The 26,006-nt window shown below is 51.7% G+C and overlaps 1 protein-coding gene across 1 annotated transcript; it reads right to left on the reverse strand.

The window, feature by feature from the left end:
* Positions 1-1,731: 1,731 nt before the first annotated feature.
* On the reverse strand, positions 1,732-24,439 carry LOC132574372 (matrix metalloproteinase-23-like). The gene is made up of 8 exons (XM_060242734.1): positions 24,344-24,439; positions 21,107-21,237; positions 17,915-18,051; positions 16,380-16,547; positions 11,384-11,548; positions 10,368-10,478; positions 7,599-7,731; positions 1,732-1,960 (listed from the first exon to the last, which is right to left on the reverse strand). The coding sequence occupies exons 1-8, from the start codon at positions 24,437-24,439 to the stop codon at positions 1,732-1,734; spliced, it is 1,170 nt and encodes a 389-aa protein (XP_060098717.1).
* Between the last annotated feature and the right edge of the window lie 1,567 nt (positions 24,440-26,006).

The raw sequence follows: 26,006 nt of genomic DNA on the forward strand, positions 1-26,006 counted from the left end.
CCCTTTCAACTCTATGATTCTAGGGGTCATTAGGTGTATGTGGGGCGGTATTTGTGATTTTCTTGCATTGTGTAGGGGGTTGGACTAGATGGCCCTGGAGGTCCCTTTCAACTCTATGATTCTAGGGGTCATTAGGTGTGTGTGGGGCGGTATTTGTGATTTTCCTGCATTGTGCAGGGGGTTGGACTGGATGGCCCTGGAGGTCCCTTTCAACTCTATGATTCTAGGGGTCATTAGGTGTGTGTGGGGCGGTATTTGTGATTTTCTTGCATTGCGCAGGGGGTTGGACTGGATGGCCCTGGAGGTCCCTTTCAACTCTATGATTCTAGGGGTCATTAGGTGTGTGTGGGGCGGTATTTGTGATTTTCCTGCATTGTGCAGGGGGTTGGACTGGATGGCCCTGGAGGTCCCTTTCAACTCTATGATTCTAGGGGTCATTAAGTGTGTGTGGGGCGGTATTTGTGATTTTCCTGCATTGTGCAGGGGGTTGGACTGGATGGCCCTGGAGGTCCTTTTCAACTCTATGATTCTAGGGGTCATTAGGCGTGTGTGGGGCGGTATTTGTGATTTTCCTGCATTGTGCAGGGAGTTGGACTAGATGGCCCTGGAGGTCCCTTTCAACTCTATGATTCTAGGGGTCATTAGGTGTGTGTGGGGCGGTATTTGTGATTTTCTTGCATTGTGTAGGGGGTTGGACTAGATGGCCCTGGAGGTCCCTTTCAACTCTATGATTCTAGGGGTCATTAGGTGTGTGTGGGGCGGTATTTGTGATTTTCCTGCATTGTGCAGGGGGTTGGACTGGATGGCCTTGGAGGTCCTTTTCAACTCTATGATTCTAGGGGTCATTAGGTGTGTGTGGGGCGGTATTTGTGATTTTCCTGCATTGCGCAGGGGGTTGGACTGGATGGCCCTGGAGGTCCCTTTCAACTCTATGATTCTAGGGGTCATTAGGTGTGTGGGGGGCGGTATTTGTGATTTTCTTGCATTGCGCAGGGGGTTGGACTGGATGGCCCTGGAGGTCCCTTTCAACTCTATGATTCTAGGGGTCATTAGGTGTGTGTGGGGCGGTATTTGTGATTTTCCTGCATTGCGCAGGGGGTTGGACTGGATGGCCCTGGAGGTCCCTTTCAACTCTATGATTCTAGGGGTCATTAGGTGTGTGTGGGGTGGTATTTGTGATTTTCCTGCATTGTGTATGGGGTTGGACTAGATGACCCTGGAGGTCCCTTCCAACTCTACGATTCGATGATTATCTGTGGCACCGGATAAGGGTGGCATTAGTGGGATAATCAACACTCCAGGGACATGGCCCCTGCCTGGGACACAATGTGTGTCCAGGGAGGCCAGAAGACAAGCCACACAAAATCCAGCTAGTACTGACCCAAAATCTGTACACATTGGCCACTTCAGATTTACAACTCTGGCAAATTCCTGGATGCCAGGGGACAATGCCCAGGGAGGGGAGGGCATTTGGCAGGGCTGCGATGCCACAATAGACTCCACCCTCCATTTCCTGCAGAGGAACGGAACTCTGTAGTTGTAAAATCAGTTGCAAATTCCGGGAGAACTTTCAGCTCCACCTTACAGGCGGCTAATCTCACAGGTCCCCCGCTGGGCCTTGTGAATTGAGATTTTTCCGGCCGCAGAACAGTCAGCCACGGAGGACTCAACAGCTGATCACTCGCACCACGACAGGTCCAAACAGCCAGCCAGCTGGGATGGTAGCTTCGGTCAATGTGCGTGCTTTGGGTCCTTGCGCAGTCCCGGCTTGGGGCGCAAGGAGGCCTTGGCTTTCAACTTGACCTGCCAGGAATTAACCCTCAGAGTCCTGCCGGCGTGGCGGATCAAGCAAGCATAGCGTCCTTCGCTGAGCTCGGTCGCGATGATGTGCAGGTCCTGGTTGGGAAGGAGTTCGAAGCCCGGGAGGGAGCGGTAGAGCGGCTCCCCGTCTTTATACCAGCTGCAAAGAAGGGAAGAGCGAAGGGATCAGGAGGAGGAGGAGACTGAGAGGTCTCAGCACTGCTCTGCTTGCCAACTCCTGGTTGAGAAATCCCTGGAGATGTTGGGGGAGGAACCTCCACAAAGTACAATGCCGCAGAGTCCACCCTCCAAAGCGGCCATTTTCTCCAGGGGTAAACAAAACAAACCCCTGTGTACTTAAACAAAAATTGAACTGCAGTTATTGTGTCTTTTCCTTTATATCTATTGGATAACATTAGGCTTGCCAATCCCCAGGTCCCAGTGAGGGTTCTTCCGCTTTCCCAGGCTCCTTCCCGCCCCCAGTCAGCTGGCCGGTGGGGGGAAGCCCCGCCCCCAAAGCCACCATGTGACTTTTCCCCTCCGGAGGCTCCAGTCTCCGATTGGAAAGGCTTCCTCGTGGGATGGGGTGTCTGTGTTACTTGGAAGAAGTTGGCTGCAACTCGTGAGTAGAGAGGCCAATCCCTCGCTTCAGAGTCGCCAGAAACGGGGGGAAAGGGGGGAAGGAAACGTCTGCTGAGCACTTCATTATTCCCTATGTGGAGATGGATTCTCATAGGGTATAATGGGGAATTGATCTGGAGGTTTCGGGGGCTCTGGGGGAGCTGTTTTTTGAGGTAGAAGCACCAAATTTTCAGTATAGTATCTAGGGCCTCTCCCCAAAGTACCCCCCAAGTCTCAAAAACGATTGGACCACGGGGTCCAATTCTATGAGCCCCAAAAGAAGGTGCCCCTATCCTTCATTTCCTATGCAAGGAAGGCATTTAAAAAGGTGTGCTGTCCCTTTAAAAGTGATGGCCAGAACTCCCTTGGAGTTCAATTATGCTTGTCACACCCTTGTTCCTGGCTCCGCCCCAATGTCTCCTGGCTCCACCCCCAAAGTCTCCTGGCTCCACCCTCAAAGTCCCCAAATATTTCTTGAATTGGACGTGGCAACCCTAGATAACATTCTAGTCAATTTCAGGAACAAATATACATAAGAAGATAAGAACCTAAGAGAAGCCATGTTGGATCAGGCCAATGGCCCCTCCAGTCCAACACTCTGTGTCACATTAGAACATAAGAGAAGCCATGTTGGATCAGGCCAATGGCCCCTCCAGTCCAACACTCTGTGTCACATTAGAACATAAGAGAAGCCATGTTGGATCAGGCCAATGGCCCATCCAGTCCAACACTCTGTGTCACATAAGAACATAAGAGAAGCCATGTTGGATCAGGCCAGTGGCCCCTCCAGTCCAACACTCTGCGTCACATAAGAACATAAGAGAAGCCATGTTGGATCAGGCCAGTGGCCCATCCAGTCCAACACTCTGTGTCACATAAGAACATAAGAGAAGCCATGTTGGATCAGGCCAGTGGCCCCTCCAGTCCAACACTCTGTGTCACATAAGAACATAAGAGAAGCCATGTTGGATCAGGCCAGTGGCCCCTCCAGTCCAACACTCTGTGTCACATAAGAACATAAGAGAAGCCATGTTGGATCAGGCCAATGGCCCCTCCAGTCCAACACTCTGTGTCACATTAGAACATAAGAGAAGCCATGTTGGATCAGGCCAATGGCCCATCCAGTCCAACACTCTGTGTCACATAAGAACATAAGAGAAGCCATGTTGGATCAGGCCAGTGGCCCCTCCAGTCCAACACTCTGCGTCACATAAGAACATAAGAGAAGCCATGTTGGATCAGGCCAGTGGCCCATCCAGTCCAACACTCTGTGTCACATAAGAACATAAGAGAAGCCATGTTGGATCAGGCCAGTGGCCCCTCCAGTCCAACACTCTGTGTCACATAAGAACATAAGAGAAGCCATGTTGGATCAGGCCAGTGGCCCCTCCAGTCCAACACTCTGTGTCACATAAGAACATAAGAGAAGCCATGTTGGATCAGGCCAATGGCCCCTCCAGTCCAACACTCTGCGTCACATAAGAACATAAGAGAAGCCATGTTGGATCAGGCCAATGGCCCCTCCAGTCCAACACTCTGTGTCACATAAGAACATAAGAGAAGCCATGTTGGATCAGGCCAATGGCCCCTCCAGTCCAAAACTCTGTGTCACATAAGAACATAAGAGAAGCCATGTTGGATCAGGCCAGTGGCCCCTCCAGTCCAACACTCTGTGTCACATAAGAACATAAGAGAAGCCATGTTGGATCAGGCCAATGGCCCCTCCAGTCCAACACTCTGTGTCACATTAGAACATAAGAGAAGCCATGTTGGATCAGGCCAATGGCCCCTCCAGTCCAACACTCTGTGTCACATAAGAACATAAGAGAAGCCATGTTGGATCAGGCCAGTGGCCCCTCCAGTCCAACACTGCGTCACATAAGAACATAAGAGAAGCCATGTTGGATCAGGCCAGTGGCCCCTCCAGTCCAACACTCTGTGTCACATAAGAACATAAGAGAAGCCATGTTGGATCAGGCCAGTGGCCCCTCCAGTCCAACACTCTGTGTCACATAAGAACATAAGAGAAGCCATGTTGGATCAGGCCAATGGCCCCTCCAGTCCAACACTCTGCGTCACATAAGAACATAAGAGAAGCCATGTTGGATCAGGCCAATGGCCCCTCCAGTCCAACACTCTGTGTCACATAAGAACATAAGAGAAGCCATGTTGGATCAGGCCAGTGGCCCCTCCAGTCCAACACTCTGTGTCACATAAGAACATAAGAGAAGCCATGTTGGATCAGGCCAATGGCCCCTCCAGTCCAACACTCTGTGTCACATAAGAACATAAGAGAAGCCATGTTGGATCAGGCCAGTGGCCCCTCCAGTCCAACACTCTGTGTCACATAAGAACATAAGAGAAGCCATGTTGGATCAGGCCAATGGCCCATCCAGTCCAACACTGTGACCAAATTCCCACTCACCTTACGCCGCTCTCACTCGCCTCTTCTCTGTGGGGCTTCCGTCGGATTTCACACCATCTGTCCCCGGGGGTGCAACTCCCTCCGCCTTTTTCGCGCAGCAAGCAGGATCCTCTAAAAGCCAGTTTCCATTTGCCACGCGAAAAAAAGTGAAGCTGGTCGCAGTCCCTGGGCAGGGAGTGTGAAATCCAATCGAAGCTCCGCGGAGAAGAGGAGCGTGAGAGCGGCGTAAGGCTAGTGGGAAATCGGTCTCTGTCACACAGTGGCCAAAATCCCGCCCCCCCCCCCCCCACCAAACATCCAGGTGCCATCAGGAAATCCATCAGTGTGGCCAAGACATTAGAAGCCCTCCCGCGGTTGCCCCCTCCCCCCAGCACCAAGCACTAAGCACAAAGTTCAAAGCAATGAACGTTCACAACACTACCCGAAGATGACAGAACGAAAGGTCCAAACAATCAAGGAGCGGCTCCAATCTCATTCTTCAAGGCAGCAGAATGTGCTCGATAAAATAACCAGTCTTTATAAAGGCACGCCTTGCTTGAGAGCCTGTTTGGTGTAGTGGTTAAGTCTGAGGACTCTTATCTGGGAGAACCGGGTTTGATTCCCCACTCCTCCACTTGCACCTGCTGGAATGGCCTTGGGTCAGCCATAGCTCTTTTATCTGGGAGAACCGGGTTTGATTCTCCACTCCTCCACTTGCACCAGCTGGAATGGCCTTGGGTCAGCCAGAGCTCTTTTATCTGGGAGAACCAGGTTTGATTCCCCACTCCTCCACTTGCACCAGCTGGAATGGCCTTGGGTCAGCCAGAGCTCTCTTATCTGGGAGAACCAGGTTTGATTCCCCACTCCTCCACTTGCACCAGCTGGAATGGCCTTGGGTCAGCCAGAGCTCTCTTATCTGGGAGAACTGGGTTTGATTCCCCACTCCTCCACTTGCACCAGCTGGAATGGCCTTGGGTCAGCCAGAGCTCTCTTATCTGGGAGAACTGGGTTTGATTCCCCACTCCTCCACTTGCACCTGCTGGAATGGCCTTGGGTCAGCCAGAGCTCTCTTATCTGGGAGAACCGGGTTTGATTCCCCACTCCTCCACTTGCACCTGCTGGAATGGCCTTGGGTCAGCCAGAGCTCTCTTATCTGGGAGAACCAGGTTGGATTCCCCACTCCTCCACTTGCAGCTGCTGGAATGGCCTTGGGTCAGCCAGAGCTCTCTTATCTGGGAGAACCAGGTTGGATTCCCCACTCCTCCACTTGCAGCTGCTGGAATGGCCTTGGGTCAGCCATAGCTCTCTTATCTGGGAGAACTGGGTTTGATTCCCCACTCCTCCACTTGCACCAGCTGGAATGGCCTTGGGTCAGCCATAGCTCTTTTATCTGGGAGAACCGGGTTTGATTCCCCACTCCTCCACTTGCACCTGCTGGAATGGCCTTGGGTCAGCCATAGCTCTTTTATCTGGGAGAACCGGCTTTGATTCCCCACTCCTCCACTTGCACCAGCTGGAATGGCCTTGGGTCAGCCATAGCTCTGGCAGAGGTTGTCCTTGAAAGGGCAGCTGCTGTGAGAGCTCTCTCAGCCCCACCCACCTCACAGGGTGACTGTTGTGGGGGAGGAAGGTAAAGGAGATTGTGACCGCTCTGAGATCCAGAGTATAGGGTGGGATATAAATCCAATATCTATTTTAATTAGGATGGAAGCCCCTGTTTGCCTTTTGGGGGGTGGGGTAAAGGAGATTGTGACCACTCTGAGATTCAGAGCAAAGGGCGGGATATAAATCCAATATCATCTTCTTCTTCTTATCAGGCACCACCTAATTAGAAGTTATACTGCGATGAGGAGGAGGAGAAGATGTGGAGGGAGAGGAGATTCAGAGTATGGGGCACGATATAAATCCAATATCATCTTCTTCTTCTTAATTTTCTTCCAACAGGTGTAAGTGGAGACCACATCCAAAGGATGTCAGGCTAAAAAGAATAAGTCTTTCTTTATGTTTGCTTAGCTGGCGAGACACGTTTCTCATTTCATTGGGTTTTTTCCCCAGGAGCTGACTTCTCAAATTCTTTGTGAGTAAATCTTCTCTGGATCCGGCTGCTACCTTAAAGAGTGAGATTTGGAGCCCTTCCACGCTGGTTTGGAACTCTCATCCTGTGAGATTTGGGTACCGTTGTGAACTTTCAGCGCTTTGTACTTTGTGTATTTGTTCCTGACAGGGCTTTTTTTTTGGTAGCAGGAGCTCCTTTGCATATTAGGCCGCACCCCCCTGATGTAGCCAATCCTCCAACAGCTTACAGGGCTCTTAGTGCAGGGCCTACTATAAACTCCAGGAGGATTGGCTACGTCAGAGGGTGTGGCCTAAATATGCAAAGGAGTTCCTGCTACAAAAAAAGCCCTGGTCCCTGAAATGGACTAGAATGTTATCCAATAGATATAAAGGAAAAGACACAATAATTGCAGTTAAATTTTATTTATTTAGGTACACAGTGGCATGATTATCCTCCAAAGGCCAACCTAAAGAATTCACCTTTGTATGCCCTGCAGAAACTAAACAAGTCCGACAGGGCATGGGTGTGGGTGTAGAGATGTCCTCCCAACGATTCCCACGTAGTACAGAGACCAGAAGGCTTGTACAGCAGAAAGGCACCGGGTTTCCTCACCAGAAACCTTACTCTGCAGATCAGGGCATAAACCGGTTCCAGCTTTGGGGTTCCAGGCAATGAGTCTGCAAAGACTGCAAGCCTACGAGAGGCAAAGTTTCTCACCTGACTCGCGCATCGGGCACAGAGGAGTTCAACCCACAACGGAAGGTGATGACTCTGCCCTTAGAGACGAATCTTAACCGAATGAGAGGAGGCCGGGCAGGCGGAGAAGAGGACCCGTACATAGCAGGGTGCTCTGTAAGAAGAGGAGACAAATGAAACGCAGTTGGTAGCAGGCAGAACAGCATGAAGGGACGGTGGCTCAGTGGCAGAGCATCTGCTTGGTAAGCAGAAGGTCCCAGGTTCAATTCCTGGCATCTCCAACTAAAAAGGGGCCAGGGAAGTAAGCGTGAAAAACCTCAGCTCGAGACCCTGGAGAGCCACTGCCAGTCTGAGTAGACAATACTGACTTGGATGCACCTTTGAGGGTCTGATTCAGTACAAAGAAGCTTCATATGTTCATATCAAAGCAAAAGTCTAGAGGTTTCTGCTTGGGCTAGAAGATGCCAGGAATTTCAAGGAAGCAAACCCTCTCCCCCCAGCTAGTACTGAACTTCTTAGAGAATTTCAGTGCTTTTTTTTTTTTTTTTGTAGTGGGAACGCCTTTGCATATTAGGCCACACCCCCTGATGTAGCCAATCTTCTCGGCGCTTACAGTCGGCCCTGTAAGAAGAGCTCTGTAAGTTTTTGGAGGATTGGCTCCGTCAGGGGGCGTGGCCTGATAGGCAAAGGAGTTCCTGCTACAAGAAAAGCCCTGATATTAGGCCACACCCCCTGATGCAGCCAATCTTCTTGGAGCTTACAGTCGGCCCTGTAAGAATTGCTCTGTAAGTTTTTGGAGGATTGGCTCCATCAGGGGGCGTGGCCTGATATGCAAAGGAGCTCCTGCTACAAGAAAAGCCCTGATATTAGGCCACACCCCCTGATGTAGCCAATCTTCTCGGAGCTTACAGTCGGCCCTGTAAGAATTGCTCTGTAAGTTTTTGGAGGATTGGCTCCGTCAGGGGGCGTGGCCTGATAGGCAAAGGAGTTCCTGCTACAAGAAAAGCCCTGATATTAGGCCACACCCCCTGATGTAGCCAATCTTCTCGGAGCTTACAGTCGGCCCCGTAAGAAGAACTCTGTAAGCTTTTGGAGGATTGGCTCCGTCAGGGGGCATGGCCTGATACGCAAAGGAGCTCCTGCTACAAAAAAAAGGCCCTGGTGGAATTCCTATACGTCTCAGAGGGATAGGGGTGGATCTGTTACTCTCGTAGCGACCGAGTTTGCAGAGTATACGAAATTATTTGGAACAGTGAAGCCAAGGCAGACGGAGGAGAGCTCCGAGAAGGTCTCTCTAAATTGGGGGAGTGGGGCATCGACAAGGCCTATGAATCTGAATACAGGTAAATGTAAGGTGAGAGATGCCAGCACAAACAATTCTGAATTTATATATATGCTAATGGGGTTTCCCCTCCAAGGTTTCCCCTGATTCTCCCGTCATGCTGTTGATACCAGGGGCTGCCCGCTGAGAAGATGTCCTCTCAATTTTAAAACCGCTTTATTGGCTCTGTTTTCTTTCTGAGTTCAATTCAAAGTGCTGGTTATGGGCATGTGTGTGAGTGTGTGTGTGTGAGAGAGACAGACAGACAGACTAGAGTTGCCAAGTCCAATTCAAGAAATATCTGGGGACTTTGGGGGTGGAGCCAGGAGACATTGGGGGTGGAGCCAGGAGCGAGGGTGTGACAAGCACAATTGAACTCCAAAGGGAGTTCTGGCCATCACATTTTAAGGGACCACATGCCTTTTAACTGCCTTGTAATGCCTTTTAACTGTGAGAGCCAGTTTGGTGTCGTGGTTAAGTGTGCGGACACTTATCTGGGAGAACCGGGTTTGATTCCTCACTCCTCCACTTGCACCTGCTAGCATGGCCTTGGGTCAGCCATAGCTCTGGCAGAGGTTGTCCTTGAAAGGGCAGCTGCTGTGAGAGCCCTCTCAGCTTCACCCACCTCACAGGGTGTCTGTTGTGGGGGAGGAAGGTAAAGGAGATTGTGAGCCGCTCTGAGACTCTTCGGAGTGGAGGGCGGGATATAAATCCAATATCATCTTCTTCCCTCCATTGGAAATAATGGACAGGAACACCTTCTTTGGGGGTCTCATAGAATTGGACCCCCTGGTCCAATCCTTTTGAAACTTGGAGGGTATTTTGGGGAGAGGCACTGGATGCTATGCTGCAACTTTGGTGCCTCTTCCTCAAACAACAGCCCCCCCAGAGCCCCAGATACCCAGTGATCAATTTTCTATTGTACCTTATGGGAATCGGTCTCCGTAGGGAAGGATGGAGCACCCAGCAGACAATTTGCCTCCCCCCCATCCCGCTTTCTAATGACCCTGAAGCAGGGGGAGGGCCTCCAAAGCAGGGGACCCCCTGCCCCTACCTGGAGATTGGCAACCCTAAGACAGACATGGAGAGAGAGAGACAGAGAAAGAGAAAGAGAATGAGAGACAACATGCCTGGAAGTCATGGCGACTTCTGGTGACCCCTAGTGGGGCATGGAGGATATTCAGAGGAGCCTGCCTCTGCCTCCCACTCCTGGTATTCCAAGGAGGTCTTCCCTCCAAGTAGTTGCCAGGGTCGGCCATGCTTAGCTTCCCAGGATCGGGCTTGGCCGGACTACCCAGCTTAGGGCCTGGTTATGATGGTTAAAGCTCTTCATGGCCCAGGAGCCACATCTCGAAAGGACCACCTTTCCCCGTATATCGCTCGTGTGCCCGTTACAGTCTTCAGACTGCCCCCATCTGGGTGCTCCTTCATCGCTTGGTGAGCCTGCTGTGGGACTGCCAGACTCTCACCGAAGCAGGCGTTGCAGATCCTCGGGCAGTGCCGCTTCATGAACTTCCGCTGGCGCGTGCAGAACCCCTGCTGGGCCCACGATGGGCACTGTCGCTTCTCATCCACGCAGCCTGCGAGAGGGAGAGAGGGGAGAAAGCAGGAGGGTGAAAGCAGGAGCCATGGCGTCTTCTCCCCAGCTGGTTATGATGTGACTGCAGGGAACAAAGAAGAAGGAGGAGGCTGCAGATTTATACCCCGCCCTTCCCCCTGAATCAGAGACTCGGAGCGGCTCACAATCTCCTCTATCTTCTCCCCCCACAACAGACACCCTGTGAGGTGGGGGCAGATTTATACCCCACCCTTCTCCCTGAATCAGAGACTCAGAGCGCCTCACCATCTCCTCTATCTTCTCCCCCCACAACAGACACCCTGTGAAGTGGGGGGGCAGATTTATACCCCGCCCTTTTCCCTGAATCAGAGACTCAGAGCGGCTCACAATCTTGATCTTCTCCCCCCACAACAGACACCCTGTGAGGTGGGGGGGCAGATTTATACCCCGCAATTCTCCCTGAATCAGAGACTCAGAGTGGCTCACAATCTCCTCTATCTTCTCCCCCCACAACAGACACCCTGTGAGGTGGGGGGGCAGATTTATACCCCGCCCTTCTCCCTGAATCAGAGACTCAGAGCGGCTCACAATCTCCTATATCTTCTCCCCCCACAACAGACACCCTGTGAGGTGGAGGCAGATTTATACCCCTCCCTTCTCCCTGAATCAGAGACTCAGAGCAGCTAAAAATCTCCTGTATCTTCTCCCCCCACAGCGGACACCCTGTGAGGTGTGTGGGGCCGAGAGAGCTCTCCCAGAAGCTGCCCTTTCAAGGACAACTCCTGCAAGAGCTATGGCTGACCCATTCCTCCACTTGCAGCTGCTGGAATGGCCTTGGGTCATTCCTAGAGCAACCACCTCCGGCCGTCGGCCCCACCTGTCAGCTGCTGACTGCTTTTGAAACTCCCTGCCGGGTGGGCTCCTCACCGTAGAGCCGCTGGATGGCCCAGACGTCATCCTGGCCGATGCGCCACGTCCGGCTGTACGTGGCATTGGGGTGCATGAGGGCTCGGATGTCCCGGGAGTGCCACAGGCCCAGCGCGTGGCCGATCTCGTGAGCGGCTACCTGCACCAAGTCATTCAGCCAGACGCCTGTGGGACAGAAGGAAAGCAGGAAGAAGAAATGTTAGAGAGCCTTCTTCTCCCTGACGCCTTCATCCATCAAGTAAGGTTGATAAGAACCCTGAGGTCAGGCCCGTAGCCACGAGGGGTCCGGGGAGGGGGGCATGGCCCCTCCACCCAACCCCCTTTTCCACCTGTGTGGTCCCTCCTTTCCCCGCCACTCTCTCTGCGGCCCCATTTTCGCCACCGTCGCCACTCTCCCTGGGCTCTTCCCACCCCGTTCCTGCCTCCCCCGGTCTCCCTGTTTTCGCCACACCAGCTCTTCCCCGGTCTCCCCACAGCCCCGTTTTTGCCGCCGCCCCTCCCCCAGGCTCTCCCCAGCCTTCCCCACAGCCCCGTTTTCACCGCCGCTGCTCTCTCTGGGCTCTTCCCTGCCTCCCATGCTCTCCGCACAGCCCCGTTTTTGCTGCCACCGCTCTCCCCAGGCTCTTCTTCCCACCCTCAACAGCGTGAGAGAGAGGGACCTGGGGCTCGGCAGCTGGCTGCTGGAAGAAGCAGCCTCTACGCCTCCCCACCCAAAAATTTCCGGCTACGGGACTGCCTGAGGTTACATACAAATTAGCAACATTTGGCTGGCTAGCCACAAGAATAAGGAAAACTAATAATTCAGTCAGAAAATGGCTAAACACCTTTGCCAGTCTGTTTGCTGTAACTGCCATGTTCTATTATATTGTAGTTTTTCAGCAGTATTTTATGCTTTTTTATGTACAATTTTATGCTCATTCAGTTTAATTTTGTATGATTTTACTGTTTTAAATGCTGGCTTAGGCTGTGAATAAACAGAGAAGGAGGAGAAGGAGGAGGAGGAGGAGGAGGAGGAGGAGGAGGAGGAGGAGGAGGAGGAGGAGGAGGAGGAGGAGGAGGAGGAGGAGGAGGAGGAGGAGGAGGAGGAGGAGGAGGAGGAGGAGGAGGAGGAGGAGGAGGAGGAGGAGGAGAAGGAGAAGGAGAAGGAGAAGGAGAAGGAGAAGGAGAAGGAGAAGGAGAAGAAGAAGAAGAAGAAGAAGAAGAAGAAGAAGAAGAAGAAGAAGAAGAAGAAGAAGAAGAAGAAGAAGAAGAAGAAGAAGAAGAAGAAGAAGAAGAAGAAGAAGAAGAAGAAGAAGAAGAAGAAGAAGAAGAAGAAGAAGAAGAAGAAGAAGAAGAAGAAGAAGAAGAAGAAGAAGAAGAAGAAGAAGAAGAAGAAGAAGAAGAGAAGAAGAAGAAGAAGAAGAAGAAGAAGAAGGTGTGAAAGACTTCCAAGGCCATTCTTTGAGAAAACACTGGAAACAGCACATCAAAGGAATGCCAGCAACTGGCTCCTTCAGAGGTGGCGACAAGAACCCATTTTGTATGAACTTTTACAAGTGCTTTTTGCATTCAAACACTTCAGTTCCATAGTCTGTGACTGCATATTTTTTTTCAAATTGTACTGTGAAACTATTGGAGTATTGCATTCGCATTGCATGATACTGATCTGGTTGTAGGAGCATTTGTGTGAAATATCGGAGCGGATTTATGGTTGGCGTATCGCGCCTATTATTGCGATTGCGCATATGCGCCGTAAAAAAACATTTTTTTTTGTAATTTTCAAAAGAATTTATTGAATATTTTGGAAAGACTATTTGTAATAGCATTCACGGTTCATTTATATAAGTTGCTACTTTTTCGGTGATTCTCCCAGTTTGTATTGTTGTAACCTCTAGGTGAGGCCAGGCAATCTCCTGGTCTTGTGACAGACTTCCAGACTAGCACTGCCAGCGGGGGACTGTTATCATGCCGGTGACGTCACACACCGCCACTCTAGGAGTTTCCAGGAAAACTCTATGGTTTTCCCGGCTGCTCTAGCAATTTGGGAGGGAAAACTGTATCATAACTCTCGAAAGGCAATCCTGCAGAGAAAGTTCCAGCTTTTAAATCCCTCTAGGAGTAGCGTATTCATTCCCACTGGCCTTGGGTCAGCCAAAGCTCTGGCAGGGGTTGTCCTTGAAAGGGCAGCTGCTGTGAGAGTCCTCTCAGCCCCACCCACCTCACAGGGTGTCTGTTGGGGGGGAGGGAGTTAAAGGAGATTGTGAGCCACTCTGAGACTCTTGAGTGGAGGGCGGGATATAAATCCAATATCTTCATCTACCTCACAGGGTGTCTGTTGTGGGGGAGGGAGATAAAGGAGATTGTGAGCCGCTCTGAAACTCTTGAGTGGAAGGCGGGATATAAATCCAATGTCATCGTCGTCTTCTTTATAGGTTTCCTGCCACAGCCTCAAAAAAAAAAAAGAGTACCTGTTTCTCTAAAATATGCGCTGTTCTCTTGGAGATGCATTTTTAAAATTCATTGCTGTCCTACCTCCTGACCCACCTTCCTTACTAGGGTTGCCAAATCTGGGTTGGAATATACCTGGAGGCTTTGGGGGTGGATCCGGAAGAGGGCGGGGTTTGGGGAGGGGAGGGGCCTCAGCATGATCCAATGCCACAGAGTCCACCCTTCCAAGCAGCCATTTCCTCCAGGGGAGCTGATCTCTGCCAGCTGGAGATCGGTTGTAAAAACGGGAGATCTCCGGGCCCCAGCTGGAGGCTGGCAACCCTATTCCTTACATCCTGGAAACGGAAAGGGTTCCTGTTCAGACTCCCGCCTGCACACAGAACAGACGTAAGACGGGCGACGTCGTTTCATCGAAACGACAATCCTGGGTCCTTTCGCCTCTCTGTGCCCAAGCACGAACATGTGAAAGGGCTTGAGTGCCCTCTCCAGTTCAGAAGCAGCAAGAGAGCGATAAAATAAAATAAAAAATCGTATTGCCTCCTACTTCTTGTTACTGATGAAAGAATGCCTCGTAAAGGTTTCAGTATCAATAAAAAATCAAAGATGCAAATTTAGCCTGTTTTAGTAAACACGAGCAAAGAAGTCTTGTGGCATGAGAGAAACCCTGCTGGATCAGGCCAACAGCCCATCCAGTTACAGGAGATCACTGGGAGGTCCACCAGCGGGGTCTGAACTCCAGCAGCCCTCCCATTGCGGCCCCCAAACAAGAATACAGAGCATCTCTGCCCCAGACAGAGTGTTCCATCCCCATGGGTGTCAAACTTGCAGACGGTGGGCCGGGTCAGGCTCCCAAAGGGCTCCTATCAGGCCTCCCTGTTTCCTGCAACTCCCTGTTGCCTGCTTCCTTCTGCATCACAGCTTTCTTTGCCAGGTTTGCTCAATCGCACAGGAGCTACAGAGGAAAGCCTCTATTTTCTTCCCTATTGCTTTATTTCCCGCCCCCCTCTCCTTCCTTCCTCCCTCCCCCTCCTTCTCTTTCTTTCTTTCTTTCTTTCTTTCTTTCTTTCTTTCTTTCTTTCTTTCTTTCTTTCTTTCTTTCTTTCTTTCTTTCTTTCTTTCTTTCTTTCTGCACTAGTCTGGAGAGCCAGTTTGGTGTAGTGGTTAAGTGTGCGGACTCTTATCTGGGAGAACCGGGTTTGATTCCCCACTCCTCCGCTTGCACCTGCTGGAATGGCCTTGGGTCAGCCATAGCTCTGGAAGAGGTTGTCATTGAAAGGGCAGCTGCTGTGAAAACTCTCTCAGCCCCACCCACCTCACGGGGTGTCTGTTGTGGGGGAGGAAGGTAAAGGAGCCCGCTTTGGCGGGGGAGGGCGGGATATAAGAATAAATTTATTATTATTATTATTATAAATCCAATATCTTCACCTAGTTCACAGGGTGTCTGTTGTGGGGGAGATTGTGAGCCACTCTGAGACTCTTCGGAGTGGAGGGCGGGATATAAATCCAATATCTTCTTCTTCTACACCATGCTGGCTCTTGTGATTGAGTAGTGTGTTGGATTTTTTTTTTCCTGGGATGGCTATATATGTATGGCTATATATATATATATATATATGCTAGAATATCTTTTTTGAGGTGTGGTGACCTCAAAAAAGATATTATAGCACTTTTGGTGATGTCAGAGGTGTGGCCTAGTATGCAAATGATGGTGATGCCAGAGGTGTGGCCTAGCATGCAAATGATGGTGATGCCAGAGGTGTGGCCTAGTGTGCAAATGATGGTGATGTCAGAGGTGTGGCCTCACATACTAATGAGTTCCTGCTGGGCTTTTTCTACTGTACCATTTTTTCTAATGTACCATTAACCATTGGCTTTAATATGATGTTGTTAAGTATAATAGGAAGTCCGGCACTAAGTAGACCCATGCAAAACCTTGTCAAGGCAATGATACTAGCGGGGAAGGCGGTCATCGCTTTGGGGTGGAAAGATAAAAGTAAATGGTCAATAGAAATCTGGCACAGCTATTTGTTTCTTCTTTCTCTGCCTTCTCTATCCCATGCATGATGCATGATCCCATGCAGCCTCTATCATGTCACCCTTCGGTCGTCATTTCTCCAAGCTCAAGAGCCCTAACCTCTTTAACCATGCTTCATAGGAAAGATATTCCATCCCCTTTAATTGTTTTAGTTGCTCTTTTCTGCAATTTCCCCAATGTTATAGTATCTTCTTTGAGGTGCGGGGACCAGAATGGTACACAGAGCTGTATTGATGCCTCAGTAACGTTTTTTCACAAATGCAATTGCAAAATTAACTTGCCCTTTGCCAGCAATGACAATAGCTGCTTCCAGGACTGCTTTTGAGCAGGGACACCGTTCCAGCTGGCTAGGCACCAGGGGGTGTGGCCTAATATACAAATGAGAGCCTGCTGGGCTTTGTGTACAGAAAAGCCCTGTGTGAAACAATGGCGATGTCAGGGGGTGTGGCCTAATACGCAAATGAGTTCCTGCTGGGGGTTTTCCTACAAAAAAAAACAAACACCCACCCTGGCTGCTTAAACCTTCCCGGGTACCTTGCTTCCAACTGAAGCGCGAGCGGCCCAGAATCCAAAACTCATGGTTATCGAAGTGGATCTCACCACGGGGTGGGAGGAAGGCGTGAGCCAGCTCTCCGTTGAGCCCGTCAAAGCAGGGGTGAAGAGATGAGAACCAGCAGTCGGTGTGGTTGAAAGTGTAGAATCCTATTCCAGGGCAGCCAAGAAGAAGAACGTAAGGACATAAGAGAAGCCATGTTGGATCAGGCCAGTGGCCCATCCAGTCCAACACTCTGTGTCACAGTGGCCGAAACCCAGGTGCAGTCAGGAGGTCCACCAGCAGGGCCAGAACTCCAGAAGCCTCCCATGGTTGCCCCGCCCCCCGCTCCTAAGCACCAAGAATACAGAGCATCTCTGCCCCAGAAATAACAACATAATAGAAGCCATGTTGGATCAGGTCAATGGCCCTTCCAGTCCAACACTCTGTGTCACACAGTGGCCAGAAAACCCAGGTGCCATCAGGAGGTCCACCAGTGAGGCCAGGACACTAAAAGCCCTCCTCCCACTGCTGCCCCTCCCAAGCACCAAGAATACAGAGCATCACTTCCCCAGACAGAGAGTTTCAACAACACGCTGTGGCTAATAGCCACTGATGGACCTATGCTCCAGATGTTGATCCAATTCCTTGAAGCTGGCTATGCTGGCAGCCACCACCACCTTCTGCGGCAGTGAATTCCATGTGTTAATCACCCTTTGAGTGAAGGACTTCCTTTTATCCATTCTGACCCGATTGCTCAGCAATGTCATGGAGTCCCCAAGAGTTCTCGTATTGTGAGAAAGGGAGAAAAGTACTTCTTTCTCTGCCTTCTCCATCATAATCTTGTAAACCTCTATCATGTCACCCCGCAGTCGACGTTTCTCCAAGCTAAAGAGCCCCAAGCGTTTCAACCTTTCTTCATGGGGAAAGTTTTCCAGCCCTTTAATCATTCTAGTTGCCCTTTATGCACTTTCTCCAATGCTATAATATCCTTTTTTGAGGTGCGGTGACCAGAATTGTACACAGTACTTCAAATAAGGCCGCACCATTGATTTATACAGGGGCATTATGATACTGGCTGTTTTGTTTTCAATTCCCTTCCTGATAATTCCCGGCATGGCGTTGGCCTTTCTGACAGAGAGCCCGTTTGGCATGCGGAAGGAGATCTGTCTGGGACTCAGGGGAGGGGGGGTGTTTTGAGTTAGATGCACCAAATCCTCAAAACCCCCTCCAGGTTGCCAAAAGATTGGAACAGGGTGTCCAATTCTATGAGCCCCCAAAGAAGGCGCCCCTATCCTTCATTCTTTCCAATGGAGGGAAGGCATTTAAAAGGTGAGCGGTCCCTTGAAATGTGACGGCCGGAATTCCCTTTGGAGTTCAATGGTACTTGTCACAACCTTGCTCCTGGCTCCACCCCCCCCAAAGTCTCCTGGCTCCACCCCCAAAGTCCCCAGATATTTCTTGAATTAGACCTGGCATCCCTACTCCCTCGGCCCGCCCACCCACCTCCCCGATCACCTGCCCGCACAGCTCTCACCGATGCTGATGTCTGCCTGCTGGGTAGGAGGCAGGCGCCGGAAGGTGAGGGGCGAAACGTCGCTCCACATACGGAAGGCCTTGGCGATGGCGGTTTCGGTGTCCCCCCTGTTGAGAGTGCTGGGGAACTGCACGATCCTGCATCATATTGCAGAGAACCATCCGGTCACAAGGGTACCAGAGACAAGTCACTCAGATAGGCTTGCCAATCCCCAGGTCCCAACGGGGGTTCTCCCGCTTTCCCAGGCTCCTTCCCGCTCCCAGTCAGCTAGCTGGCGGGGGGAAGCCCCGCCTCCACAGTCACCATGTGCCTTTCCACCTCCGGAGGCTTGGAAAGGCTTCCTCTTGGGATGGTGTGTGTGTCTCTTTAAGGCTGAATGGGGGCGGGGGGAGCAGGCAGAAGAACATGGCTGCTCCCAGACCCTCCGTTGGTTGCGCAATCTTTGCAGAGGTCGTTTGCATAGGGAAGGTAAACTTGAACCTTTGGTTGCTCTGTGTTACTTTGAGGAAGTTGGAAGTTCAGCAACTCGTGAGTAGAGATGCCAATCCCCAGGTGGGAGCACGGGATCCCCCGCTTCAGAGTCGTCAGAAATGGTGGGGGAGGGGGGAAATGTCTGCTGGGCACTTCATTATTCCCTATGGAGATCGATTCTCATAGGGTATAACGGAGAATTGATCTGGGGGTATCTGGGGCTCTGGAGGGGCTGTTGTTTTAGGTAGAGGCACCACATTTTCAGCATAGCATCTGATGGCTCTCCGCAAAATGCTTTCCATGTGTCAAAAAGATTGGAACAGGGGGTCCAATGCTATAAGCCCTGAAAGAAGGTGCCCCTATCCTTCATTATTTCTAATGTAGGGAAGGCATTTAAAAGGTGTGCGGTTCCTTTAAATTATGATGGTCAGAACTCCCTTTGGAGTTCAATTGTGCTTGTCACAACTTTGCTTATGGCTCCACCCCAAAGTCCCCAGATATTTCTTGAATTGGACTTGGCAACCCTACATTCAGATAAAGACTCCCTTTAAGCCACACCCACACCCTCCTGGAGATATGGGGTAGAGCTAGGGTTTTCAATCCCCAGTTGAGAGCAGGGGATCTCCTGGTACGGAGGCCTTTCCCCCGCTTCAGGGTTAGCAGAAAGCAGAAAGGGAGGAGGAGGGAAATGTCTGCTGGGCATTCCATTATTCCCTATGGAGACCGGTTCCCATAGAGTACAATGGATAATTGACCCGTGGGTATCTGGGGCTCTGGGGTGGGGGCTGTTTTTTGAGTTAGAGGCACTGAATTTTCAGCAAAGCCTTTGGCGCCTCTCCTCAAAACACCCCCAAGTTTCAAAAAGATTGGGGCAGGCTGTGCCAATCCAGGTACATATGAACATATGAAGCTACCTTCTACTGAATCAGACCCTGAAAAGTCCATCAAAATCAGTCTTGTCTTCTCAGACTGGCAGCGGCTCTCCCGGGTCTCAAACTGAGGTTTTTCACGCCTATTTGGCTGGACCCTTTTTTAGTTGGAGATGCCGGGGATTGGACCTGGGACCTTCTGCTTACCAACAGATGCTCTACCATTGAGCCACCGTCCCTCCCCTAGTATAATCCAATAAAGTATAATCCAATAAAGCACACCATGATGCTGTGGAGGTGCTGTGGCTCAGCGGTAGAGCATCTGCTTGGCATGCAGAAGGTCCCAGGTTCAATCCCTAGCATTCCCAGTTCAAAGGAGCAGGCAGGAGATGATGGGAAAGACCTCAGCCTGAGACCCTGGAGAGCCATGAGAAGAGGCTGTGGTTCAGTGGTAGAGCATCTGCTTGGCATGCAGGTGGTCCCAGGTTCTATTTCTGGCATCCCCAGCTCAAAGGACCAGGCAGGAGAGTGATGGGAAAGCCCTCTGCCTGATACCCTGGAGAGCCACTGCCAGTCTGAGTAGGCAGTACTGACTTGGATGGACCGAGGGTTTGATTTGGTATAAAGTAGCTTTGTGTGTGGCATGCTGAAGGTCCCAGGTTCAACCCCCAGCATTTCCCGTTAAAAGGATCAGGCAGGAGGTGATGGGAAAGACCTCAGCCTGAGACCCTGGAGGGCCATGAAGTGGGGCTGTAGCTCAGTGGTAGAGTGTCTGCTTGGCACGCAGAAGGTCCCAGGTTCAATCCTCAGCATCTCCAGATAAAAGGACAAGGCAGGAGGTGATGGAAAAGACCTCAGCCTGAGACCCTGGAGAGCCATGAAGTGGGGCTGTAGCTCAGTGGCAGAGTGTCTGCTTGGCATGCAGAAGGTCCCCGGTTCAGTCCCCAGCATCTCCAGTTAAAAGGACCAGGCAGGAGGTGATGGGAAAGACCTCAGCCTGAGACCCTGGAAGGCCATGAAGTGGGGCTGTAGCTCAGTGGTAGAGTGTCTGCTTGGCACGCAGAAGGTCCCCGGTTCAGTCCCCAGCATCTCCAGTTAAAAGGACCAGGCAGGAGGTGATGGGAAAGACCTCAGCCTGAGACCCTGGAGGGCCATGAAGTGGGGCTGTAGCTCAGTGGTAGAGTGTCTGCTTGGCACGCAGAAGGTCCCAGGTTCAATCCTCAGCATCTCCAGATAAAAGGACAAGGCAGGAGGTGATGGAAAAGACCTCAGCCTGAGACCCTGGAGAGCCATGAAGTGGGGCTGTAGCTCAGTGGTAGAGTATCTCTTTGACACCCAGAAGGTCCCAGGTTCAATCCCCAGCATCTCCAGTTAAAAGGACCGGGCAGCAGGGGATGTGAAAGACCTCAGCCTGAGACCCTGGAGAGCTACAAAGTGGGGCTATAGCTCAGTGGTGGAGCATCTGCTTGGCATGCAGAAGGTCCCCGGTTCAATCCCCGACATCTCCAGTTAAAAGGACCAGGCAGGAGGTGATGGGAAAGACCTCATCCTGAGACCCCAGAGAGCCATGAACTGTGGCTGTAGCAAAGTGGTAGAATATCTGTTTGACACCCAGAAGGTCCCAGGTTCAATCCCCAGCATCTCCAGTTAAAAGGACCGGGCAGCAGGGGATGTGAAAGACCTCAGCCTGAGACCTTGAAAAGCTGTTGCCAGTCTGAGTAGACAAAACTGCCTTGGATGGACTGAGGGTCTCACTCCGTAGAAGGCAGCTTCACAGAAGCATCCATTTGGCAGGCAGGCTCCTTATTTTTATCCCTAACCTAGGCCTATTACGGCACAGCAGAACACTCACTTGTATGTCAGATTGACATGGTCCCACTTATAGCCCTCAGGGCTGATCGCATAGCGCCTCCTCCTGGACAAGGCTGTGTGAAATTCCTGGATCCCAGAGGCCACTGCTGCAGACCGGGCTGCTTCCTCTCCCTGCAAAGAAATCTGTCATCATGCAAGGCGGTTTGCCGCTTGTGCCTGATTCAGCTCCTTTTTGTTGGAAAGTCCCATGTTCAGCTTTGTGCAGGGACCCTTCCCTTAACCCAGGGGTGGCCAAACTTGCTTAACGGAAAGGCCGCGTCGAATAAATGTGAGATGTTTGAGAGCTGCAGGACAGGGAAGGAGGGCAGGAAGGAAGGCAAGCAGGCAAGCAAATCGATGGGGGAAAGGGGGAGGAGAGAGGTGGAAAGAAAGCAACTTTAAAGACACTTTCCAATCCACCGGCTTGGAGAAGTGATTTAAAGAGGTGGCGGGGGGCGGGCTTTGAGGGCCACACAATAGGTGTGAAAGAGCCCCGTGCGGCCACCCTCGCCTTAACCCCAAGGCATAGAACAGGGGTAGCCAAACTGTGGCTCGGGAACCCCCCCTCTTTCACACCTATCGTGTGGCTCTCCAAGCCCCCACCGCCCTGTCAGCCAGCTTGGAGAAGGCATTTCTCGCTTGAAATCACTTCTCCGAGCCAAGCCAGCTGGTGGCTTGGACGGCGCGTTTAAAGTTAAAGTTGCTTTCTTTCCCCCTCCCCCCCCAATCTATTTGCCTTCCTTCCTTTCTCGCTCAGTTCTCAGACACCTGATGCTCATGTCTTGCGGCTCTCAGACATCTGATTTTTATTCTATGCGGCTCCTATGTTAAGCAAGCTCGGCTGCACCTTTTATTCTATGCGGCTCTTACGTTAAGCAAGCTTGGCTGCACCTTCCTGCCTGCTGTGACGGTGGAGAAAATCCCCGAGTCAAGCCGTCCCCCACGAGTCCAAACACATCCAGGCCGATCGTGCTGTCAAGGAATCGAGAAGCACTGGAGAGGGAGAAAGCTGCTGAGCATCCTGTTTGAGCGGTGAACGCAGCGGCCCTCTTAGGATTTCAGAGGGCGGTCGCGTTTGTCTTCGGGAGAGCAACTAGATTCGAGTCCCGTTGCTCCTTCGATACCAACCAGATTGCTGGGGGGGGGGAGGGGGAATACACTTTTAGCAGGGCTTTTTCACAGCAGGAGCTCCTCTGCATATTAGGCCACACACCCCTGATGTAGCCAATCCGTCAAAAGCTTCCAGGGCTCTTCTTCCAGGGCCGACTGTAAGCTCCAGGAGGACTGGCTACGTCAGAGGGGTGTGGCCTAATCTGCGAAGGAACTCCTGCTACAAAAGAAAGCCCTGACTTTTAGAATCATAGAGCTGGAAGAGCCGATCCTGTCACTAGACAAACTAGATGATTGCCTAGGGCGCCCGCCTCTTTTGGGCACTGAATGCCCCCCCCCCATGTGATTCAGTGATGTTATCAGTGCAGGGTGGGGGGCAACAGAAATTAGCCTTGCCTAGGGTGTCAGAGGGCCGGCCCTGGCTGGAAGGGACCTCCAGGGTCATCTAGTCCAGCCCCCTGCACAATGCAGGAAAATCAGGAATACCTTTTGCCCCCACACACACCTCCAGTGACCTCTGCTCCACACCCAAAAAACCCGAACCCCAACTCTTCCAGGGTTCCCGGCCGAACTTTCCGAGTCGAAGCTTCGTCAAGGGGCAAAGGGCGCTTGGCCTCTCGAAAGCTTACATCCTGAAAACTTTGTCGGTCTGCAAGATGCTACTGGAGGAGCCCCCATAGCGCACAGCGGTCAGCTGCGGTACTGCAGTCGCAGCCCTCTGCTCACGACCCGAGTTCGATCCCGGCGGAAACTGGGTTCAGGCCACCGGCTCCAGGTTGACTCAGCCTTCCATCCTTCCGAGGTCGGTCAGATGAGTACCCAGCTTGCTGGGGTGGGGAGTGTAAATGACTGGGGAAGGCCACGGCAAACCACCCTGTGAGAAAGTCTGCCAAGAAAACGTCATGATGTGACAGCACCCCATGGGTTAGTAACGACTTGGTGTAGTGGTTAAGTGTGCAGACTCTTATCTGGGAGAACCAGGTTTGATTCCCCACTCCTCCACTTACAGCTGCTGGAATGGCCTTGGGTTAGCCATAGCTCTGGCAGAGGTTGTCCTTGAAAGGGCAGCTGCTGGGAGAGCCCTCTCAGCCCCACCCACCTCACAGGGTGTCTGTTGTGGGGGGTGGGGAAGGGAAAGGAGATTGTGAGCAGCTCTGCGACTCTTCGGAGTGGAGGGAGGGATATAAATCCAATATCTTCATCTACCTCACAGGGTGTCTGTTGTGGGGGGTGGGGAAGGGAAAGGAGATTGTGAGCAGCTCTGCGACTCTTCGGAGTGGAGGGTGGGATATAAATCCAATATCTTCATCTACCTCACAGGGTGTCTGTTGTGGGGGAGGAAGGTGAAGGAGATTGTGAGCCGCTCTGAGACTCTTCGGAGTGGAGGGCGGGATATAAATCCAATATCATCTTCTTCTTCTTCTTGCACAGGTGGGACTACCTTTATCAGGGTTTCTTTTTTTGTAGCAGGAACTCCTTTGCATATTAGGCCACACACCCCTGGTGTAGCCAATCCTCCTGGAGCTTACAGTAGGCCCTGGACGAAGAGCCCTGTAAGCTCTTGGAGGATTGGCTGCATCAGGAGGGTGTGGCCTAATACGTAAAGGAGCTCCTGCTAGAATTCCGCCCCTGCCTTTGCATATTAGGCCACACCTCCCTGTTGTAGCCAATCCTCCTGGAGCTTACAGTAGACCCTGTACTAAGAGCCCTGTGAGCTCTTAGAGGATTGGCTCCATCAGGGGTGTGTGGCCTAATATGCAAAGGAGTTCCTGCTACCGAAAAAGCCCTGACCTTTACCTTTAAGGTGCAACTGGACTTCAGCTCTTATCTCCGGTTGGCTGTCATCCTTTCGAGTAAAACAACAACGTTTCTTCTTTGTGGCGTGCTTCTACCCCCCCCCCCCCAGTAACCAAAAGACCCCTAATTCACCCCGAAACCTCAACCGCAAGAATCACAAAAGCAGCTCAATATCTGATTCCTCCCTCCCCCCCGTCTGCGCTTAGAGAGCACACGAAAGCTGACATTCTCAATAAAACTCGGTTGGTCTTAAAGGTGTCACTTGACTCTTGCTTTGTTCCAAAGCAGCTACTCGAATCCGCCCTGCAAAGAAAACCAGGTCACGGCTCACCTTATAAGCAGAGTCGGGGTTTTGCAGAATCCAAGGAACCGCCGGCAGGGCTGCGAGCAGGAGGACGGCAATCGTTCCCAGGTGCCACCTGGGCATCTGGGGGCATAGAAAGGGCCCCATGGCAGAGCCTTTCCCCACCAGGGACAAAACGGTACAAGCAAAAGGATCCTTCCCTCGTCTCTCAATTTCATCCGCCGCTGCTACCCCGCGAAGGCGAAACGTTTTTGCGAAGGAGGCTGCCTGCCTTTGCTCAGCAGACGGCCCCCCGGCCTTGCCAGATTGGATCCATCTGTCCAAGATATACAGGAACAAAGCGGGCCTCCGCTACAGCTTCCAGACGCAGACCCCCATCTCTTCCCTGCCATCCAGGGGATCGCAGGCGTCCCGCCGAAGAACGCCGCAACCTCAGCGCGTCGCTGGGTTGACAGCCGTCCCTGCCCCGAGACGCGGCAAAAACCACTACCTGAAACGACTTTTAAAAAACATCTCTATATTAGACGCGTTCGTGGATGGTAGCCAGCGACAGGCCTTCTCGGCTACGACAGCAGAACGAAACTTCTGTGCTCTGAAGCGGCACGCTTGTTGAGTCCTCCTGGGGAGGGAGAACAAGAGGGGAGGTGTGGTGGTGAAGAACGGTGGGCTGGGATCTGGAGAGCTGGGTTTGGTTCCTCCGCTCCTCCCCGTAGGAAGCCTGCTGGGCAACCATGGGCCAGTCGCAGTTCTCTCCACCCCACCTATCTCACTACGTCAGGGGTGGCCAAACTTGCTTACTGTAAGAGCCACAAAGAGCAAACATCAGATGTTTGAGAGCTGAAAGGAGGAGGGAGGCCAATTACATGGAGGAGGGAAGGAGAGATGGAAAGAAAGCAACTTTAAATGCATTCTGCAAGCCAGCCAGCGGGGTGTTGGGAGTTTTGAGAGCCTCACAATAGGTGTGAACGAGCCACGTGTGGCTCCCGAGCCACAGTTTGGCCACCCCTGCACTTGGTGTTTGTTGTAGGGAGAGGAAGGGAAAGGCGATTGGCAGGGGCTTTGAGGAGGGCAACAAAGATAGTCCTGTGCAGAAAAGTTGAAGGAGTTGGACCTGTTTAGCCTGGAGCGGAGATGGCTGAGAGGTGATAGGATCACCATCTTCAAGTCCTTTAACGGCGGTCATCTAGAGGATGGTGTGGAATTGCTTTCTGTGGCCCCAGGAGGACGACCAGAACCAAGGGGTTGAAATTAAATCAAAAGAGTTTCCAGCTCAACATTAGGAAGAACTTCCTTATCGTTAGAGCGATTCCTCAGTGGCACAGGCATCCTCGGGAGGCTCATAGAATCGGACCCCCTGGTCTTCTGATGTAATTTCAACCCGTCACGTTTCAAGGGACCGCATTCCTTTGAAATGCCTTCCCTCCACTGGAAATAATGAAGGATAGGGGCACACAGCGGCCCCAGAAGGTTGGACCACGACCAATGGGTTGAAATTACATCAGAAAACCAGGGGGTCCAATTCTGTGAGCCCCCAGACTGGACGGGCCATTGGCCTGATCCAACATGGTTTCTCTTATGTACTTAGGTGCCCCTATCCTTCATTATTTCCAAAGGAGGGAAGGCATTTACATATATGAACATATGAAGCTGCCTTATACTGAAGCAGACCCTCGGTCCATCAAAGTCAGTC

The sequence above is a fragment of the Heteronotia binoei genome, chromosome 6 (assembly GCF_032191835.1).
Source record: "Heteronotia binoei isolate CCM8104 ecotype False Entrance Well chromosome 6, APGP_CSIRO_Hbin_v1, whole genome shotgun sequence".
Lineage (NCBI taxonomy): Eukaryota > Metazoa > Chordata > Lepidosauria > Squamata > Gekkonidae > Heteronotia > Heteronotia binoei.

Bases quoted from the DNA above. Each gene is read 5' to 3' on its own strand.
- LOC132574372 (XM_060242734.1), bottom strand. From the start codon at position 24,439: ATGCCCAGGTGGCACCTGGGAACGATTGCCGTCCTCCTGCTCGCAGCC. The intron at 21,238-24,343 runs GTGAGCCGTGAC...ATTTCTTTGCAG, and splicing joins ACCCCGACTCTGCTTATAAG to GGAGAGGAAGCAGCCCGGTC. The intron at 18,052-21,106 runs GTGAGTGTTCTG...AATATGATGCAG, and splicing joins CATGTCAATCTGACATACAA to GATCGTGCAGTTCCCCAGCA.